Source organism: Oreochromis aureus, linkage group 20 (genome assembly GCF_013358895.1).
Source record: "Oreochromis aureus strain Israel breed Guangdong linkage group 20, ZZ_aureus, whole genome shotgun sequence".
Lineage (NCBI taxonomy): Eukaryota > Metazoa > Chordata > Actinopteri > Cichliformes > Cichlidae > Oreochromis > Oreochromis aureus.
In genome coordinates, this window is record NC_052961.1 from 11,027,038 (window position 1) to 11,049,061 (window position 22,024).

The following is a 22,024-nucleotide window of genomic DNA, read 5'->3' on the forward strand; positions in this document are numbered from 1 at the left end:
GCGACCAAACCATGCATAGTTTTCTCCTATAAGTGTAGGTAAACAAATATAAAGCCCTAATATTTTAATGATTTCTGAATAAAAACCCCTATAGCCGTGTACTTAATGAGTTAATGGACTGTTAGATATTTTGCACCTCAGTCGATACATGGTCGGTTAATTATTTTGAGTGTAATGTTAAATGTAAACGCTGTGAATCATCATCCGGATTCACGCAGCTCCACATCAGTGACTGGGCTGGTTACAGTGTGTCACGTGATTCGACAGAAAAAGCAGCGATGGAGAAAAGCTAAGGAAGGTGAGCGATTTATAGCCGTATTTTACTGAGTTTCTTTGCTCCGTGATCACCATTCATGCCTTATACGCTGTATTAAAGTGTTAGCTCCTAGACTGTGTGTCTAAGTTGAAAACTGAACGAGAAAGTGTGTTTTTATGAGCGGTAGTCGCATATGATGTTGTGGCTAACTTGCTAAATGACAGGCTAGCGCTAGTTTAGCTCGTCTGCTTACATTGTTTCTAGAAAATAAAAGCTGAAACTGTTCAGCAGATTATGTCGGTTCTCCTTAAGGATTGTTTTCTAGTGTCAAACTCACATTGCATAACATTTCAGTAACACACTCATTCATCTGCCATTAGAATTTGAATCATTGCTACCTTTGACGCTGTGGATGTGATGGTGGGGGTAATATTTCAGTTTTATCAGTGCATCATTAATACTAGCTTGTCTTTTTTCGACCTCATACAGTTGGTACATGCTATTTTTTCCGTTAAAGTTGCTAATATTGTGAATTTTGTGTTGTGTCTTGTGACAGGTATCTGCCCTGGCAGTGGCTTCCTCTTTACCCAGAGTGCTTGTGGAATGGCAGCAGTTTGGCAGCAGGTGTTGGCAGTGGACGCAAGGTGAGACTCAGTCAGGCAGCTGGCTTTAATCGTCCAAACTGATGACGAAGCCATTCAGACGTGTAATTGTATATGGATCATTTGTGAGTTATTGCCTGTGCTGTGTCATTTCTTTCCCCTTTTCCAGGTACAATGCTTACCGCACGCCTACCTTCCCACAGTTCCGAACTCAGTACATCCGCCGACGCAGCCAGCTGCTCAGAGAGAACGCCAAGTGTGGCTTTGAGCCAGGGCTGCGCAGGCAGTACCTGAAGCTGCGCAGTCAGCTGCTGGCCCTGCGCTACGGGCCCCTGTCTGAGCAGAGCAGCTTCAGGGCCAGCAGTGTGCGCAGCTCCCGCACCACACTGGACCGAATGGAGGTCAGACCCAAAGAAATAGAAAGGGCAGGAAAAGTAGAACAGGCGGGAGAGTAGGCGGGTGTGGTTGCACTAATTTGGGGGAAAAAAGATTTTAAAATAACTTAAAGCTGGAAAGGAAGTTTAGGATATAAGAGCCATCTGGAAGGCTTAATGTGAGTTTTGATCAGTGAGCAACATAGCCAAGCAACACTTTGGTTGCCCGTTCATATTAAACTGAGCAGCTTGGTTGAAATTGCTGGCATTGCCCATGTAAGTGGGCAGTATCAGTAACTTGAAAATGCATGGTAATTTCAACAAGTTTTCAACATTTCTTGGTTGTTTTTGTTTCATGATTGTTTGAGGTCTTGAGTTCTTGCACTCACTCCTTTGAGGTTCTTTCTCTCTCTGCGGCTCCTTCTGCTCTCTGTCAGGACTTTGAGGAGGACCCCCGTGCCCAAGGGGCTCGTGGTCATCGCCGGTCTGTCAGCAGAGGCTCGTACCAGCTACAGGCCCAGATGAACAGAGCCGTCTACGATGAGAGGTACCCAGAAGAGTGCACTCAGAGACCAGCTTACATCCAGCATTTTGTCTCATTGCTTTAAGCAATTAAATTCATTTTTGATTTACTTCTGCTATGAGTAGATGCGTTAGGTTAGATTTACTGGCCATAATTCTAGTTATGAGGCACTGAGTAATGACTGGATCTCTTATATTGAGTGGTCAGCTGTAGGCAAGGGTTGTGAGGTGTGTTTTATTGATTATGTGCTTACGTGGCAGTTTTTATTTGTGACCACAGGCCTCCGGGCAGTTTGGTGCCCACCTCAGTGGCAGAGGCCAGTCGTGCCATGGCAGGAGACACAACTTTGAGTGAAAATTATGCTTTTGCTGGCATGCACCACATATTTGATCAACATGTTGACTCTGCTGGTAAGTAAATGGTTTTGAATTCATTATAATCAATGTGTATACACTGAAAATCTCCATATGTTCCACGCTTTTGTCCTCTTTTTGTTCTTTAAGTTCCACGTTTGCAGTTTGCCAATGATGACAAGCACCTCCTTGCTTGCTGCTCACTGGACGGCACTCTGTCCATTATGACACTCTCACCACCTCCTCCCAGTGTGAAGGTGACCCTAAAAGGTCATGGAGGTCCAGTTACAGACTTTGCCTGGTCTCTGAGCAATGACATCATTGTATCGACATCGCTGGACGGGACACTCCGTATTTGGAATACAGAGGATGGCCGGTGCATCCGAGAGGTCAGAGACCCAGAATCCAGCGAGTTGCTCTGCTGCACCTTCCAACCCATGAATAATAACCTTACTGTGGTGAGTCCCATATTACATGTGATATAAAAAGATAATACCACAAAACAAAGAAAGTTGAACTGAAATAAAAGTTAATTTTTGAAAATCACCTTGAAAGAAAGACTAAAATGTGAAGGATGACTAAATAACCGAGGGTAATTGAGTACAGTGAACTCATTATCGTGTTCAAGAAGCCAGTTTGAGAGGATTTGAGTTTTTTAACATGGCGTGTTATCATCAGCTATCAGAAGACGGGTACACTGTTCATAAATGGATGGACATGGCCATCTACAATACTCAGGCTGTGGTGTTTAAACGAAGCTTAACCCTTTAAGACCTACCATAGAACCAAGTCCGCCAGAGCTTATCTTTATATTTTTACATGCTGTAGTGTCATTTTTGGGAGCATTTCAAGTTGCTATACATCAATACAACCATTATAGCTCAAATTGTAATAATATGTATGCATTAAGTCCATAGTAAATACATAAATTGCAAAAAAGAAAATCGTTTTTTGGGGTTTTTTTACACATATTTCTAGTTAGAGAAATTTAAGAGGTTTATTCCTCAAAACTCTAAATACAAAAAAGTTGCACAAAATAGTTTCCAACCACAGGAAATTTATTTTCAGTGTCTTCATAGTTTTATTTTTTAGATACACCAATTTTTATATACTGCAGGAAAAAGGAAAATAAATATTATAATGCTAATTTGCAAAAAAACAGCATGTGTTCTACAGGGATTTAAAATAGCTACGCAAAACAGAGTGTGCCCACTCCGACCGGTTTTAAAGGGTTAATTGGTGCTAAGTGGATGCATAGTGTAGTGCTTCCATAATGTAGCATTTCTGATGCTCGGTTTGACTTTTAGCAGGTTGTCTTGATGCCTAAATACATTGAATTGATGCCACGTGATTGGCTTAGATATTTGTCTTCACAAACAGTTGAAAAGGTGTACCTAATAAAGTGGTTGCTGAGCATATATCCTTGATTGCAGGGGAAATAATTGATGTATTTTATCTTGCATTATTGTGCTGTTTAATATGTATTGTTTGAAAGGATTAAAGGGATTAATGCTTTGCTGAAAATATCACAATAAATTATGGCTTTCTTTGAAATTCCTAAAGGATCTTAAAGCAAGGTGAATGAATGACTGTTCTCAATAATGTGAGCGTGTAGACTGGATGCATGTTCTCTTATTGGGTGATAAATATAACATCCATCCATCCATCCATCCATCCATCCATCTTCATCCGCTTTATCCGATAAATATAACATTTAAAATTTAAATTCAGAATTTCAGGGGCCCGGACTTTAGTTGCAGGCTTAACCTGAACAATAACTGTGTAGTCCGTCACCAGATGTCTGCTAACACCTTAACTGTTGTCCACATGCTTTAAAGTCACACTTCAGTTATCCAACACTTTTGGTAAAGGTTGAAAGAAATTACCTTTCTGAGAAACCTCTAGGGACATTTACAGCTTTTATTTCCTTCAAACTTCATAGCATGCTCTGAAATTCATTCATTGTTACATTTATTCCAGATGTTTCCCCTTTTGTGAGTGAAGTATAAATTAAACCTTTCATGCTGAGGCAATAACCTCCAAAGAGAACCCTTTTATCCCAGTCTCAATAACTAAATGAATATTTCCACTGTGCAGACATTGATTAAAATTTTAGAATGAAATGTCAGCCTTTGTGAAGTGGTAAATGTCTCGGATAATTTGGATTTCACTTAGCTGTTTGATAACAAATACTTTAACGAATGTACAGAATGTAAGCGGAAAGACGTGTTGTCACAGCAGTGTCCATTTACGCCTCATTAAATATAACATGAGAAAGATAAATTTGGGTTTCACAGGTTAAATTACAACAGAAAGAAACGGTGCACTGTCAGTTTCTCAGTGTAGCGCTGTGGAATTATTAAAGGTCTTCATTCCCGGATCTGTGTTCCAGGTGGGGAACAGCAAGCACCACCTGCAGGTGGTAAACATCTCCACTGGGAAGAAGGTGAAGGGGGGCTCCAGTAAGCTGACAGGCCGCGTGCTGTCTCTCTCCTTTGATGCTCCAGGAAAGATCCTTTGGGCTGGTGATGACAGGGGGAGCATCTTCTCCTTCCTCTTTGACATGGCCACAGGTACATCTACCACATTTACATTTGGAAGAGGGCCACATTAGAAATTATGAGTTTTTCTCTGAAGAGTATGTCTGCTCTGGAGGGTCAGCGGCTGATCTGTTTCTGTCGGTCTTTGCTGGTTTTGTTCCTCCCGACCCAACCACAGGGAAGCTTACTAAAGCCAAGCGTCTGGTGGTGAGTGAAGGCAGCTCTATCTGCAGCATATCCGCTCGTTCCTGGATTAGCCGAGAGGCCAGAGACCCCTCGCTGCTGGTTAATGCCTGTGTCAATAAGCTGCTGCTGTACAGGTCAGTCTGCAAGAACAAGTCACTGTTAATTAATAAGCAGCTTTGTTTCCACTGTGCAGATTTTAAAGCTGTAACATGTTTACTTGCAATATCTGTTTGTGATTATGCTGTTACGCTGAATTTGACCAGTTATGACACCTTCACATTGGCAGGGTGGTAGACAATGAGGGAACACTACAGCTGAAGAGAAGCTTCCCCATCCAGCATGGATCCCAGCTCGTTCATAGCATCTTCTGCCCCCTCATGTCTTTCAGACAGGGGGCCTGTGTAGGTAAGAAGTCTCCCAGTGTTCCTGCTGTAATATTTGAATACAAAATTAGACCACAGTTTATATCCTGCTGCAGGCAATTCAGTGTAAAACACTGACCAAAATAGCATACTACTGCCTCTGGAATTGAAAAACAAAAAAAGACAATTTTTGAGAGATAAGTACCCTATAGTACTTTTCCTATGAAGTAAATTGCTAACATGAGACCAGCACGGTTACAGTGAACCTGTTATGCTTTTATTTATTTTCTGAATTTTCTTTATTTTTAGATTTATGAAAGCTTATAGCAAAAATGATCTGAGTTTAAAATATGCATGTCCAACCTCTGAAAGCCATAAGCTCAGGCTATTTCATGTCTTAAAATATATACTTTCACACATTTATTTAGAAGTTCCTTGCCAGCATTTAACAGTTAAGTAGAATTTACCCATAAAATATGTGACAACATGAAAGAACTATCTGTGTTTTTGATGTTTTTCCTGTTTTCAGGAAAAGCATGCAAAACACAGATAGTTCTGTAAATAAATGAAAATGAGTTCCAGTGCTAATCTACCAGGGAAGTTGGTATGTCAAGTCATTTGAGATTAGAATCAAAGGTATAATCATTATTCAAGGAATATTCAAATATTTCCCTTGTGATGATCAACTAATATTTCTGCTCATCCTCACTCAGGCTTCATACTGCTCTAAAAGCTTGGTTAGTCAGGAGAAGAGCTCAAATGGCATCAGAAAGTGGATGAACTGAGGAGATTATTTTAAACTGTGACTCATCTAAAGCTACTCTGGTCATGTAAAGTCCAAGGACAAAAATATGGAGTTTTAAATGGGTGTAGTAGATCCCCTTTAACAAACTATAACGCTGCTCAACCTCAGTCTGTCCTTGCTATGTTCAATGGTTTATTTTCTATCTATCAATCATTTTTTAAGACTTGCGTTTTTATTATTAGGTTTGTGTCTCCAGGCAAACTACTGTTAGTTACCTTGTGATTCTTATTGGCCTGTTATTCCTATTATTTATTGTTATATATAGAAAAAGAAGATGGAAAGTATAAAGAGACCCTTAATATAGAAAAGAAATGTTTGACTAAGTTCAGTTAAAATCAGTTGTGTTTATATAGCACCAAATCAGAGAACAGAAAAAGCATCAACCATCAGACAATTTCCTTTGAGCAAGCACTTGGTGACAGTGGGAAGGAAAAACTCCCTTTTAACAGGAAGGAACCTCCAGCAGAACCAGGCTCAGGGAGTATAATTTTATTTTCAGGTGGTCATGCAACATCTGTCTATTTGTGCTTGTTAAATGCAGCAAGCTAAGCCATCAACATTTATGAATAAGCTCAACCTTCATTAAGTGCTCTCCTTCGTGTATAGCCTGTGTTACTTTCTCTTCATGGAAAATAAACAAGCTGTGTGTCTCCGTCCTCTCGTCAGGCGCAGTGTGTGACCACCTGTGCATTTCAGATTTCGCCCAGTATGCATTACAGTGTGCAGATAATACTGTGTTGATTCTACTTTCTGCTGGAAAGAGAAAAAAATATAGTGTACATCCTGTTGTTGTTACAGTAATTAGTGTGCACCTTGCCTAGAGACAATCCAGAATTAAATCTTCTCAAGCTGTCCTTGTAATGTCTCCACGCCATTTCTTTTTGTGTTTCTCCCTCTGCTGCAGTGACTGGCAGCGAGGATGGCTGCGTCTACTTCTTCGATGTCGAGCGCAACACCAAGGCGATAGTAAACAAGCTGCAGGGTCATGGGGGTCCAGTGTTGGATGTCAGCTTCAACTGCGACGAGAGTTTACTTGCATCTGCTGATTCCACCGGCATGGTCATCATCTGGAGGCGTGAGCAAAAGTGACTGATCCACTAATTAAAAAAAACATGTTAAAAATTAAAAAAAGCTTCCATCCACTGCATATAAAAAGCCTGCTGCTCCTTAACCGTCCAATAACAAGTCTGTAGATTTTCACTGGAATGTAACAGGCTGCGTCAAATGTTTAATGTAATGATACTCAAGTGCAATCAGAACACCATGCTGTGTAGGTGGTAGGGATGTCTTAGAAATTCATGGTGTGGGAGGTGGGCTGTGTGTGTCAGTGCTCCTACAGCTGCAGCTGAGAAATGGCTTTTTCTTTTTTTCTCTTTGGTTTGTAAAGAAAGAACGAGCACTAATACCATGCATGTGTCATGGCTGACCTCAAGTTGTGTGGATACGACTGATTTCATGTGAAGAGAACACATAATTTTCCAGAAAAAACAAAACAAAAAAACACTTTATATCACACTGACAGTCCCTCTGGCATAGATCTAGTTCACTATTTATGTAACTGTTATTCAATCAGTGTAATCAAGTGTAGTAAAATGGCCTTATTTGCTTTCAGTTGCTGTTTTGCATTTGAGACCATGTGCATGAAACTGAAATCCGGATCAGGCAGTAGGCATATCAAATCATCACAAAAAAGATTAAAGGGTGTTTTTAAGTATGTGTTTGTACTTAACCTGTATGTATGTGTGTGTGCGTGTATACTCGGGTCAAGCTGGTTGCTGATTCATTTAATTTATTTCACAAATCCACAATAAACTATTGTAAATGTCAGTTGCCTTTGCTGCCTTTTTCATGGCATACATGGTCTCGGTATAATTGGAAACGGAAATGCGCATACCAGAGGTGCTCAGAGTAGTAAAGTGGTCAAACCTACAGTGTAGGAGAATATTAGTCATAGTGTGGGTCTTCAAGATCTACACTGGAACAGTCATTTCTGGTGTTCAGACATGGTTTATTGTATATGGAGAGGGGTAAATTCTTCTCTGGGTATAAAGGCCATCCTATCAACATGGCCTTAAAGACTAAAACATAACATAGTTCATCAATCTGGTGGCAAAATGCACTGGATAGATTGCTATTCAGCAAAAAGGACTAGATGTTACAGTCCCTGATAATCCATGGGGACTGCAACATCTAGTCATTTTTACTGAATAGCAATCTATCCAGTGATCTTGACTTTTGTGATCTTGGTTGACTTTGCATTCTGCCTTACTGCTGAGTGAAATCGGTCCCAGCAGGTGGCTGTCCCTCCCTGAGGGACGGCTGGTTCTGCCAGAGGTTTCTTCCTGTTAAAAGGGATTTTTTTTTCCCTTCTCACTGTTGCCGAGTGCTTGCTCCAACGGTGTTCTTTTCATTGTTGGGGTTTTCTGTTTTCTTTGTATTATTGTGGGGACTTTACAATATAAAGTGCCTTGAGGTGACTGGTGTTGTGATTTGACACAAATAAAACTGGAAATTGAATTGAAATATCTCAAAAATCTCTATATCTTAAATATTTTGTATCACTTGTGGATGACTTTCACTTTGGTGATTACCCTTTCTTTTGCTAATCTAATAAGAAATCTAATAAGATTCTTGATAACATGGTCCCATATTCATAAGCCAATCCATTACATACACCTGGTCAAGTAATTGTTAATGCAAATCTCTAATCAGCCAATCACAGGGCAGTAACACAGTAGATTTAGGCACTTAGACACAGTCAAGATGACATGCTGAAGTTCAAAACGTGTAACAGAAAAGGGAAGAAAGATGATTCAAGCAACTTTGAACGTGATGTGGTTTTTGGTCCCAGATGGGTTGGTCTGGGTATTTCAGACACTGCTGATCTGCTGGGATTTTCCCACACAGCCATCTCTAGGGTTTATAGACAATAGTGTGAGAAAGAGAAAATATCCAGTGAGTGGCAGTTCTCTGGGTGAAAGTACCTTGTGCTTTGAGTTGATAAAGGCAACAGTAACTCACATAACAACTCGTTACAACTAAGGTATGTCGAAGAGCACTGCTGAACACACACTACTTCTAACCTTGAAGTAGATGGCCTAGATAGCAGAAGACCACACTGGGTGCCACTCCTGTCAGCTCAGAACAGGAAACTGAGGCTACAATTTGCATAACATTAACAAAATTGAGCAACAGAAGATTGCTAAAACATTGCCTGGTCTGATGAATCCCAGTTGCTGTTGCAACAGGGATCAGAACTGGGTGTAAACGGCATGAAAACATGGATCCACCCTGCCTTGTGTCAGTGGTTCAGGCTGCTGCAGGCGGTGGTCTGGTGTGGGGAATATTTTCTTGGCACATTTTGGGGCTCTTGGCAACAACTGAGCATTGTTTAAACAACACAGCGTGACAAAACCGAGTTTTGCTGCTGTACTCATCTTCTGACGACTGCTTCCAGCAGCATAAAGCACCATGTCACGAAGCTCAAACTGTCATAAACTGGTTTCACAGTCACCAGATCTCAATCCAATAGAGGACGTCTGCGATGTAGTGGAACAGGAGATTCACGCCATGGATGCACAGCTGACAAATCTACAGTAACTGTGTGATGCTATCATGTCAACGTGGACCAAAATCTCTGAGGAAAGCTTCCAGCACCTCGTTGAATCTGTGCTACAAAGAATTAAGGCAGTTCTATAAGCAAACAAGTGGCCAGTGAATGTATCTTGTTCCAGTTTGGCATCAAATTAAACACTAGAACTTTCTCACTTTTTAATCTGATCACCATGTTAGCATGTTGACAGTAGCAGTGAATTTGAAGCACTGCTGAGCACTGTTATTAGGGAAGTTCCTTTATGTAAGTCGTCACAAATTGCTCACATTATCAATATAGTGCTTTTGTCAATACTTCCTCTTTCTTTTCGATCCTTTAACTGATGTTATTCTTACAGCCACTGAGCATCCTGTGAAACATTTGTCACGCTGATCTGTATCCCAAATACTTTTTTTTAGTCACTCACTCATGACGGCTATATTTAATGTGGGAAATAATTATTTGATCCCCTGATGAATTTGTAAATTTGCTCACTTACAAAGAAATGAACTCTAATTTTCATTTTTGATTTTGATTTTTGGGGGGAGTCACAAGAAATAAACCAAAAATCCACATTACGTAAAAAGTTATAAACTGAATTTTTGGTTGATGTTCTGTCTCACTCCATTAAAATGAAACAACCATAAAATTAGAGTCTGTTCATTTCTTTGTAAGTGAGCAAACTTACAAATTCAACACGAGATTAAATAATAATTTCCCCCTCTTTAGATGTACACCATGAAGACTCATAATATTTAAGCTCCACTAAAAACAGTGTTTAGTGGAGTTAACTCGTCCTCTCTGAGGAAGTGTAGCAACACTTACAGGCCTTCATTGTTGGTTGTGTGAGGTGGCCAGAGGACTGGCTAGACTAGCCTCACTGGCCATGGTGGCGTCACGCTTGTTGATTATTTTTGTGTGGCTAGTTTACCTAAACATATTTTACTTTTATTTTCATTTAGGTCATGTTTCTCAAATTTAAATGGGTGAAAATATTATATAATTTGCAGTAAAAAGAACTATATTAGAAAAAATAATATTAACAATAACTGCATACCCCTGCATTGGAAATCACTGCGCTCACAAATTGTGACTGCAGTTTGCATTGCAGTCTCTACACAGTGCAGAGAAAAAAAAGAAATTACCAAGTGAAAAAGAGATTGAATTAAAGTAATTGAAAAGCACAGCGTTCGAAGGAACCTGTAGTTTCAAAATTTCCAGCACAGCACTTTCACACTCGATTACATTCTCCTCAAGGTTGGTAAGGAGTTTGTGACATGCAAGTTTGGATACACTGCAAGGAAGGATGCCGGCTTTGTTTGAAGCAGCCATGATAGGTGCTGATCAAAAACAAAAAAAAGAGAATTGTCTATGAGGTCAACACAAACTTCACCCACGTGACCACATGTTTTCTGATAGGACAGTGCAACAAGGCCTATGCAGCACTCTGCATCCTCAGAACGTACAGTGGGCGGGGGTGAGCTTTCACAAATGAGTAATACCGCCTATGTTGTTGTGAATCTTGGAGAGAAGTGGGAAGAAAACTAAAAATAAGCACTTAGATGAATCTTCAGCATCAGTTCTGGGGAGACAGAGAGGCACAGTTGGATGCAACCTGTTAAACCTGGACTATTTAGAGGGCGTTCACACAACTGATGCTGCTCACTATAGAAACATCCTTTTCATCAGCTTGAGCACAGCAATTAAGACAAAGGAAATTATCTCTCATTCAAATTTAAAATATAGGCTAATTGTTTATCACGACATTACATAACCACACAGTGACTGGATTTCAATCATGTCCTAATTACAACAATGAAGTATTTTTCTTCCAAGCCATCCATTTTCTTTTAACGTGTCAGAAGCACTGCTGTTGCATAAGGCTTGCTGTACATGTGGAACCTGTATGAGCTGGGGTTTTTTACACTACATTGTTTCTTATCCTGCAGAGGAGTTAACCCTAAAGTATATCCAAAATTATTTTCTATGATCGTATGTCTACTATTCTTTAGATCCTTATATCCAGGATATAGATCCAAATATCTTAGCATGAGCACTAATTCTGCCCGTTTTAAAATATAAAATGTGTTTTTCTGGTCTTTTGAGGGATTAGATACCCCTTAAAACCCTTTCTGCAGTTTGCACAAAAGATTCAACAGCTGCCACTTGAAAAGGGTAGCAGAAAGAAAAAGCTACTTTTAATTTACATAATTTATACAGTGGCTGTTTTTTCAGTTTTCTGCTGTATTAATTGTTATCTTTTAGAATACACCATACAATCTAACCAATACAGAAATACTAATGATTATGAAATTACTGCAACCCATCATCTCCAGAGGTTACTCCTGTGCATGACCATTAGTATATTTATGCATTATTTGTCAGATTTTTTTGCTGTTTCATTGTGAGAATTGAGACTTTTTTAACATTTGAAAAAAGAAAATAACACCGTCTTCCACTTTCAAATGGATCATTTTCATTCATTCAGTTGAGTACACTTTGAACCTTAAAGATTAGCTTCGTCTGGTATAAACAACAGTTTATTGTGACCTTATGAACATCCTAGAGTTGCATAATGTGACCTTTGGTTTTATTGCAGGAATGTTTCATTATATTCAAAAAGGCCAGTTTGGATTTTCCTTATTTTCTGCATGTATGCACTGTTACAATAGAAGACGCTCATATTAGCGTCAAGGATAGGGGTAGCATATTTGCAAGTAATGTCTGTGATCCAAAAGCTCAGGCTTCAACTGATCTAAATGCTCTCTTTCTTACATTTCTGCTACCTTTGGCTCTCTGTGATGTCACCAAGATGATGAACCAAGTATTAAATAAATAGGGATTATTTCTAACACTGAATCATCCAAAGCTTCTCCAGAAGAGGCTTTGAATAAACATATGGAGGTGGAAATGAGCATTTAAGCTGCCTTTTTATGAAGCTCCACATACTCATAATTCAGTGATGCACTGTATGGGCCTATCAGGTGTTTTCAGTCCCATTTAGAGTTACAAACCCTCTCTGGCATTAAAACTGTGGACCAGGAGCTTTATGGTTTTTGGTTTTCATGGCTGAGAAGCTCCTGCAGGTGTGACGTGTAGGTGGGCTGGTACTTTTGTCCATATATTTTATGTTTTCAGTTCTTTTTTTTGTGACACCTGTCTCCACAGGTCTGAAATGCTACTGGAGAAGAAAATCACAAAGCTTTTTGACTGTATAGTGGTTGTTGGTCAGTGCTCAGTGGAGGGGATGACTTTTTCATTTCATCCAGTGAAGTGTACAATGATAGACCGATGTGTCATAAATTCAGCTTTTTTTGTATGTGTTCGAGAACAACAATGGACACAGGGTGCAATTTGTGCTGCACAAACTGTTAAGTGGCCTATTTTGTGTAAAGTGCTGTCCACTGGGCCCGTGTCGCAATCGAGACAGGTCATAAATCAGAATGCATCAAAAGTAGAGTCTTTATTGATGAGTGGGCAAAAGAACCAACTCAGTTAAACTGTACAGTTACAGAATATCATCTCGCGAGGGAGTGCCAGACGTAAAAATTATGGACCTCTGTTCACTTTTCACTTTTTCTTTCCATAACAACATCTGTACAAGTTGTAATCCCCAGTTTTGAATCTATGAAATGCAGTGGAATGCATGCTTAGTACAGTATGCTGTGCAAGTGTCCACATTTAAAAAAAAATTGACTGCACGTGTATATCTATGCCTAACATATTGTAGGTCAGACATTTGTGTCACATGAATTGTAATTTGGAGAGACAATTCAGTGTAGTCTAAGCCAGTTTTCATACACCACACAAATTGGGGGTCGTATACAACCTGAAGATGTTTGGATTTAAACATACTGTGATCCAGACACTCAAGTGCTGGCTTTAATGTTCGGGGGTGGGGGGGATATAAGATGGCCCGGTAACATTCAAGTTTCATTCAAATTAAGTGCCACTTCATTTTCTCTCTTTTTTTTTTTTTTTGTATTCTGGTGAGAGCAAAACAGCACTTTAAAACATTCCCAAGATCGTCATTTGCAAATAAATGTACACTTCCTAATGTTTTTTTTTTTCCAAATAACATAATATACATCATCATTCAAGTCATTAAATCCTATGGCCTATTTTCAATGTACAACTGTTGTTTTCTAATTATTCTGTCTCCCTTTTTTTCATTATCCATCTGTATTTCACAATTGCTTGCACATTAGCATTAAAAATCCAGCTTAAAAATCCATTTGAAGGATAAATTTCCATATGATGAGATTGCTCAATTTTCCATGATTTTGAGACCACAAGATGAGGCTGCTTTCATATTGACTCAGTGTTACTGGAACCTTTTCTATCATCATTATTTCTTTCTGTCTCCTTCCACTTCCCTCTGCATTTTTTTTCTTTCTGCCTTTTTTTTCTTTTTCACACACATACACACAAATGCTCTATAAAAACACAAACAGGAATATAGATTCCTGTACGGTCTATACAATATGAAATCAAGTCATATTTCAAAATAGTGTCATCTGCTTAACATGTATTGTTTACAAATAAAGGAAAACAGGCAATTTTTTTTTTTTATGATACAAAGAAACCTGACACGCCCTAAATCAAGTCCAAAAAAATCAAGCATGTTAGGGGCTTCTGGGATCACAACAGCTATTTAAATGTATCCAAGGTTATTGAGTCCACTTGATATTCTGCAGTCTCTTTTGAATTACATGAAAAGGCGTCCAGGGTGGTCTATCAATCCATTTAGACCCTTTGAGTTCCTTGATGTGTTTCAGAGTTAGTAACGCTCTGATCAACACTTTCTATTCACAGTCCACGGCACATTTCTTCAAGGATTTCAAGCCTCTCTGTGTCTGTTTTGTGCCTTATGTGACACAGAAACGCATTCTCAGCTGAAAGCTCTGGGGCGTGTCCCTCTGAAATAAGGCAACGTTATTTTAAAATGGCATCTGACACACTTAGCTGGAGCGGTGATTGTTGTGATCTTTCCAATTTATTAATTATACAGTCCATCATCAGCGGTACAAACCCTTAACCTTGTTACCATTTGCATTTCTACTGCCCTATCCAAACCTTTGCAACTCATACATTTTTTCACATATAAACATTCTTCAGATATCGGCACTGTGCCTGCATTTGTTAGCAAAATTTGGATTTTGTTGTGCAAAACAACAAAACAGACATTGACACTTAAGCAAGGTGCATTGCAACCCTTCTGCTCTCCAAATTCCCCCTCTTTAGGCTCATTTTAATCTCACATGATGCAGTAGGCCTCATCCTGGGGCAGGTGTTGTTTAGTCCTCCAGTAAGTAGGCAGATGAGCTCTCAGCACTTTCCTCAGGTCCTCGTTCAGCAGGAGGCAGAAGATGGGGTTCACTCCGGCCTGGGCGAAGCTCATCCACACTGTGATGGAAAGGTACCTATGAGGGATGGTGCAGGACTTTACGAACACCCTCCAGAAGCACGCCACGATGTATGGTGCCCAGAGGACCAGGAAGAGCAGGGTGATGGTGTAGAACATCCTGCCCAGCCTCCTCTCTGATCGCACCTCCTCCATCCCCAGCAGCCGCCGGTGCTGATTGTGTAAATTTTGCCTGATGCCCAACAGAGTAGGTGGCATGGGACCACGACCGAACCCTGCGATCCAGTTAGCTGCAGCTTGACCTGTGGCCCCGGGACCGTGGAAGGTCCAGTTCTGGCTGATAGCGGGCACCAGCTGGACAGGTTTCATCTTGCGGTGCCTGTATTCAAACAGCAGCAGCTTGGCGTAGAAGCCATGAGTAGCTAGGACCACCACAGCCAGCATGAGCATGAAACCCAGGGTGTCGTTGGTCTTCAGGTAGCGGTGTTCAAAAATGCACTGATCCTCATCACGAATGAACTTATAAGTCCCCACGTCAAAGACGGGTGGGAACGCCATGGCGACTGCCAGAGTCCACACCATGCATATGATGGCAGCACAGGTCCAGATGGTCATGCGTTTGGCGTAAAATCGGTGGTGGGCAATGGCAAGGTAGCGAGTGACAGCCACACAAAACAGCATGAAGGCAGCGTGAAAACAAAACAGCACAGCCATAAAAGCCACAACTTTACAACTCAAGGCACTGTAAGTCCAGGCCGAGCTGTTGTGGACGGAAACCAGCACAAAGGGGAAGCAGGCAGCAGAGCGAACTGCATCGGCCAGGCACAGGTCCAGAAGAAAGAAATAGGGAGCCTTGTGAAGCGTCCTGTCTCGCAGGACCAGCAGGGAGACCAAGAGGTTGCCTACAAGACTGACACAGATGATCAACCCCAAGAAGACCAGCTTAAAGTAGGCAGACACATCTGTGGCAGAGATTCCTCCATTGTTGTTGCTGCTGTCACTGCTGCTGCCGCCCCTTGCTAGTCCACTCTGAGAGGCCAGCACAGCCAGCAAACTGCCAGGGCCGTCGATGGCAAAGGTCTGGTTAGCCATTCTTTCCCCTTCCACAAGAGCCTGCCTGGTTTGGGCCCCTTTAAAAACAGTACAGATCCTCCTACAGCCGTCGTCTCCCACGGCTCTCTCGTCTTTACAAGGAGAGGCCGTAAGGATCTTTTCTACAAGACAGAATCATCTTTCCTCTTTGTCCACAACCTCGCCACCTGCGAACAGAGACACACACACATATTGAGGAATGAAAAACAGCACGTCTGACCTGCTCGTTAGGTCGAACGCGCTCGCCACTAAATTGAAGCAAAGCTTACATTTAAACAGAATGAATCTAGAAGTGCTGTGTTGGGCAACACAGTGGAAATATCTGCCTTCCTGTTTCTCTAAGGCTGGGATCAGATCAGCAGCTCTACAGCATGCCAGCTCCTTGGCTCTCTCAGTAATTACCTTGCTCGTTGCTAAGATACAACAGCTCACATACTTTGTGCAAGTGTGGGTGTTTGAGTGAATGCATGGGGGTGTACGGTGGGGGGTGGGCTGGAGCAGACACAGTACAACCGACACTGGGCATGTCCAACAAACAGGGATGTTGTAAATGAGCAAAGAACATTTTCTGCTTTCTCTCTGCATGCGTGTATGCGTGACAGTCGGTTAAAGAGCAGAGGGTGTAATCTGTATCATTCAAAGCACATAGCAAATATAATGGCAGAGCACGGAGCCATTTGAGCTTTTACCGAAGGCCTGTGTGTGTGTGTGTGTGTGTGTGTGTGTGTGTGTGTGTGTGTGTGTGTGTGTGTGTGTGTGTGAAATGTGTTATGTTACTCAACAGGGTGATAAAACCACTGTTGCCATCACCACGGCCAGACATCAGTGTTGAAGCAAGGAAACGTAAACCTTATTATGGGAATGAAAAATCAAATATAAACCAAATCTGAGACCTGCAAACTCATTTGTGGGTAGAGGATGATAACAATACTCAGTCGTGCTGCTTGTATGGGTGGGCCTTGTCTATGTAGGCCATGACACCCAATATGATTTGCCATAACTGTAAGCTTGTTTTCTTTTCTTTATTCTTTTTTCAATCATAGCAGCTCTCTGCCACCTTGACAAATATCATTCCACCTGATTAAATGGCTGCCATGGCAGCTAGGCCTGAAACACAGGGTGGAGTGAAAAACACATGAACAGGTGTCAAAATCACCATCATTTTTTTTATTGTGTGTGTGTGTGGGTGTGTGTGTGTGACTGAGAGACAGAGAGATAAAGAGATGGAAAGAGAGGGAAAGAGAGATAATAACCTACCTTTCATCCCCTCATTTTTGCATCCTTTCTTTCCTCACGGTAAAAAAAGAAGCAAAAAAAAAAACCAAAAAAAGGGATCCCAGTCGCTTTGCTTCAGTGTTCGTTAAATGGAGAGAAAAGCACATAATAAAGCTGCATGGTCTTGCTGTGTGCTCTCAGGCTCAAACAACACCTGTTATGCATAAATCCATCGCGAGGAAAGCGAACTGAGCAACATTTAATAAACATAAGACGGGCAGAGGCTACCTAATAATCAACAGCTGATCAAAAAAAAAAAAAATCCAGGATGAGGAGTGATGTAAAGCCACATTTAAAAGATATGCATACAAAAAACACTCACACACACACACAAAAAATCCACCGCCACCCTTTTACATTTTCATGGAGAAGAAGGTGCTCATTTGGTGTCTGAATATCATCCGAGAAAACAGATTTTATGTTGCATCACGTCGAGGATGGGTTTCCAGAAGCCTAGAAACACACGCGGTGGAAAAATAACATATCTTGCTCTGTTCATATATCCAAATGATGTCAGATTTTCAATGCTTATAATAACCCACCCACAAACGTTAGAGAGGAAAAAAAGATCGCGCATCCCCTAAATGAATCGTCTTGGCATTTATATTGACTAGTGGCACCAGGACAATTAGTCCACACAGACAACAGCCGCGATACGTCTCTTTTCCCCATCTTTCGGCGTAAAAGGCGATGTATTTACCCTGAACTGTTAATATGCAGTCTTTGTTTTGCTGTCCAGCGAAGGTGGACTACATCTTAATGGTCCAAAATAAAAGCCTCCGTGACAGAACAAATACATGATTTTTGGACAAATCCAGCGACGGCACAGAGGGCTTCACATCGCAGACGCTGTCGAAATCAAATGAAAAAATAGGAAAAACAAAAACAAAAACAGCACGGCTGGATTAGGCGAATTATTCCTGAATAATCCCAATTATGGCTGCTTGCAAGGAGGCAGCTCGCACATTCGCGGAAACCGTCGGTTTTATTCGGAGAGAGAGAGCGGGAGGGAGAGAGAGTGGGGGAGGGAGGCAGGGAGGGAGGGAGAGAGAGGCGGACCTGTGCAGTACTGTGGGCCTTATAACTTGAAAGTGATGTTCTCTGAATGACGCGCTAGTTTTGTCCAGTATGGGTGCACTGAGGAGCTCCACCTGTCAACTAGCTACGCCTTACACTGGTGCTCCTGTCCTCGGTGACAGACTGGGTTGACTGGTCCACATGGGCCTGACGGGGTCCAAGGAATTCTGGGGGCTCTGGAAGAATATTGGGCTTCCTTTTTGAAAGTGGGAAAACATCTCATTTAAAGTTCTGCAAGAACCTAAAAACATCACCAGAACGAGCACACACAATTGATTCGAGGTGCCTTATATTGTAAGGCAAAAACCCTACAATAATACAAAATAAACAGATGAAACTCCAGCAATCATATGACCCCTTTTGAGCAAGCACTTTGGCGACAGTGGGAAGGGAAAACTCCCTTTTAATACGAAGAAACCTCCAGCAGAACCAGACTCAGGGAGGGACGGCCATCTGCCGTATATATTGCTAGGTCATAAAGCGTAATTTGAAGTGCAGACTTTCAGCTTTAATTCAAGGAGTCAATCAAAGTATTGCATTAGCTTCCAGGGTGATATGTGAAAAAATATAAATATAAATGTAAATATAAATATAAAAGGACACCAGTACTGACTGTAATATTTCTGAGATATTAATAAGTAAAGGTGCTGGTAGGTGTACAATATGTGAATGAACAAGACTGTGTTATGTGATGCATGATGCTGCAAAAGACTCTAAATATAATTTTGTGTTTGATCATTTCTTTTATCAAAGTGGGGGGAAAAAGACTTTAGACTTTTTATTAAATAAACGCTGCAATCCTACTTAAGTAGGTTATAACGTGCAAGCTGTTTAATCAAAATATATTACAAATATATTCTCACTATTATTGATCCATGTATGTGTGTACATATATTTCTCTTTAATGTTCCAGCTGTTGATTATTTTCAATACTTACATATTGCAGGGTAGGTTGATCTATAATAATGCAGTTAATCTACAGAATAATTATAAACTAAAGATGTAATACTTTACATTAAACCTATACCTTAGTAAAGTACTTGAGCAAGTGAATTTAGTTACATTTCTACTGTTCCTATCCATGCGCTCATCCAGTGATGATGTAAGATTAGCAGTAACTAGTACTATGTTTCAAGGCAAATTATATTTAGGCTCATCCACCCCATGGTCCCGCCCCTCACATCCCTGTTGTTTAGTAATTAAAGCCATTTTAATGCATTTTCCTCCATTTACAATGGACCAAAGGTAATTAGACAAACTATCATAATTTTAAATACAAGGACTATTTTAATAATTGATGAAAATAATTTCCAGTCAAGAACTGTCTGAAGTACAGAATCCATGAATATCACCTAATGCAACATATCCTCCTGGATCTGCCAGGCTTTTACTGCAGTTTCTGGTTGTTTGCGCCTCGAGTTGTATTTTTCAGGAGCTGAAAATCATGCTCTGTTGTATGGAAGCTTGAAATTGCCACCCATGAGTTAATATTTTGGCTGTTGTGTCAAAATTTTGAGTCAGGTATCGCAAAAGTTCAACTTACCAACTCAAATGTCTGAGAAAGGTTTTCAACTGAGGTTTCAGTCATAGCTGGTGCCACCCCATACCCCCATCTGGATACACCTCTGTTTATGAAATAGCTGCAGTTAAAAATATATGCTCGACTACAGCTGGAAAAAAATCATCATTATTTATTTATTTTTTATTATCAAGAAGAGTTCTCACTCTGGTACGCACGGTTTGACATGTTAGTTAGTTTACTAATGTATATTCTGCTTTTTGATTCTACATCACTCAAGGTAATGATGAGCTACTTGGGTTTAAGTTTAAAAAAAATAGTTTTACATGTTACTGCGTGAAATCTAATTTCCTGTCTTTAGGACCTTGTGAGCACTACTGTTTGAATATAAATATACAAATAAATAATTTGATTACGGTATAATTAATACAATAATTTGAGTTTTTAGCCTCACAATGACTGTCCCAGATTTTATTGTGAAATCGACTGCCCTTTGAAAATGGTAACACACTAACCAGCCAAACGATGTAAGCTGATTATGCTAAATGTGAAATACATGTCAAATATTTTTGACATAAAACATTTAATTTATATTACTATTACTGTATTTAGTTGTATTGCAAAACAAACAAAAGCAACAGGTTAAAACCATGTGAAATACCCCAGTGTTTAAAGAAAAGTGCATCAGCTAAAACAAAATATGAATTAAATTATGAAGGCAAAGCTAGCTAATATTATAATGAGCTTTAATCTAACACAGCATGTAGATGAATGTAATAAGAAGCTTCAGTTTGTCATTTCAAATATATAAACAGAATAAAATGTTCACCAGGCACAAACAGTGCTTAGTTGAACATTGACAGCAGCACAATGCTGAGGTTAGATATTTAACTGATAGTTTGTGTTTCCAAACATAAAACATTATGGCACCCTGAAGGTCACAAAAGGCCTTCTGTTTCTTTCTGGCAGTGGCAGATGCCATAAGATGCCATCATCTGTTACAGATTAAAGTTCTGGGTCTTTGAACACCAGTGTACAAGTAAACCAAAGCTGAATGAAAATGATAAATGATAATTTTTGTATCCATTTAATGAGGCTTATTGCCTTTCTTTGATATTAAACAGAGGTGACATGAAATACAGTTATTATAAGTGTTGGGATCACGGATCCTTTGGTTGAAAAGAAGCTCAAATGTTTTCACAACACTGATGCATGATATTAAAAAGCCTTCTGAAGGACAACAGTCAATAATAATGACAACTATATATTAGAGGCTCACAGCTTTAGGCGTACAGCCTAAAAATAAGTGCATAACAAATATGTGCACAATACTGAACATCGAAGCATTTCTTTTCATTTGTTTTTATCCCCCATTTAATAAATGTTTTGATGGGGTTTAACACAATCTGTGGATCTGGGAAATGGAAATGTCTGAACAAAAAAAAAAAAAAAAGGACTAAACGGGCAAATATGTGTGAAATGATAACTGTGATGGACCCGATAAAACCAATAAACATTCACAGGCCACGCTTGGAGGAGTACAATGACAAGTTAAAGGAGGGGTATTATGGAAAATCCGATTTGTCTTGTCTTGGAGGATTTGACTGTCACAGACAATATTTAAATAAAAGCTGGTACTCCTGCTGTTGCAATTGCTTCTCGTGATGAAATACCTCTGTTCAAACAAGCTAAGGGTGACGCCACACCCTGGGTGGAAAACGATGCCCTTCTATCTGCTGTTTGTTAATACTGCCACAGCGCGCGCAGATCTCCTTTTGAAATCACTGCTTAACATGGACTACCTGAAAAAAACAGTAATTATTCCAAAGAGTGGGTCTTATAAAATTCACACCAGTTATCCTGCATGGGACAGCTTTCAGATTGCCTAAATTTTTTATGTTTTCCACCCTGCATGTGTGTGACCAAAACACAAATTAATCACTCCTGCAATTTTCCCTGCAGATGTCTGTGAAATACAAATGTGCTTGGATGAATACTCTGTTTTAAGGCTAATGCGTAATCTGCATATAATCCACAGGGTGCCTAACATCCAAGGATCAAAAGTTTAAAGTTATTAAAGCTTTATTTGGCCAAAAATGAAGA

At 40.2% G+C, this 22,024-nt stretch overlaps 2 protein-coding genes across 3 annotated transcripts; one reads left to right on the forward strand and one right to left on the reverse strand.

The window, feature by feature from the left end:
- Positions 1–170: 170 nt before the first annotated feature.
- On the forward strand, positions 171–7,828 carry wdr13 (WD repeat domain 13). The gene is made up of 10 exons (XM_031738867.2): positions 171–298; positions 813–900; positions 1,028–1,259; positions 1,670–1,779; positions 2,035–2,165; positions 2,259–2,566; positions 4,501–4,681; positions 4,827–4,968; positions 5,121–5,239; positions 6,906–7,828. Exons 1-10 carry the CDS (start codon positions 175–177, stop codon positions 7,088–7,090), a joined length of 1,620 nt encoding a protein of 539 aa, XP_031594727.2. The 5' UTR covers positions 171–174; the 3' UTR covers positions 7,091–7,828.
- A 5,209-nt stretch (positions 7,829–13,037) lies between these two features.
- Positions 13,038–18,277, reverse strand: LOC116319522 (probable G-protein coupled receptor 173). 2 transcript variants are annotated; one of them, XM_031738891.2, is made up of 2 exons: positions 17,308–18,277; positions 13,038–16,217 (listed from the first exon to the last, which is right to left on the reverse strand). In XM_031738891.2, the coding sequence occupies exon 2, from the start codon at positions 16,048–16,050 to the stop codon at positions 14,851–14,853; it is 1,200 nt and encodes a 399-aa protein (XP_031594751.1). In that variant the 5' UTR covers positions 16,051–16,217; positions 17,308–18,277; the 3' UTR covers positions 13,038–14,850. The 2 variants fall into 2 exon arrangements, with proteins under 2 accessions (XP_031594751.1, XP_039460003.1); XM_039604069.1 differs by lacking the exon at positions 17,308–18,277 and adding an exon at positions 16,320–16,383.
- Between the last annotated feature and the right edge of the window lie 3,747 nt (positions 18,278–22,024).

What these genes read in the sequence shown, in the direction of transcription:
- LOC116319522 (XM_031738891.2), bottom strand. Translation starts at nt 16,050, where the DNA reads ATGGCTAACCAGACCTTTGCCATCGACGGCCCTGGCAGTTTGCTGGCT.
- wdr13 (XM_031738867.2), top strand. Translation starts at nt 175, where the DNA reads ATGTTAAATGTAAACGCTGTGAATCATCATCCGGATTCACGCAGCTCC. An exon ending in CCACACTGGACCGAATGGAG is followed by an intron (nt 1,260 to 1,669) that starts GTCAGACCCAAA and finishes GCTCTCTGTCAG; the next exon opens with GACTTTGAGGAGGACCCCCG. An exon ending in AGAGCCGTCTACGATGAGAG is followed by an intron (nt 1,780 to 2,034) that starts GTACCCAGAAGA and finishes TTGTGACCACAG; the next exon opens with GCCTCCGGGCAGTTTGGTGC.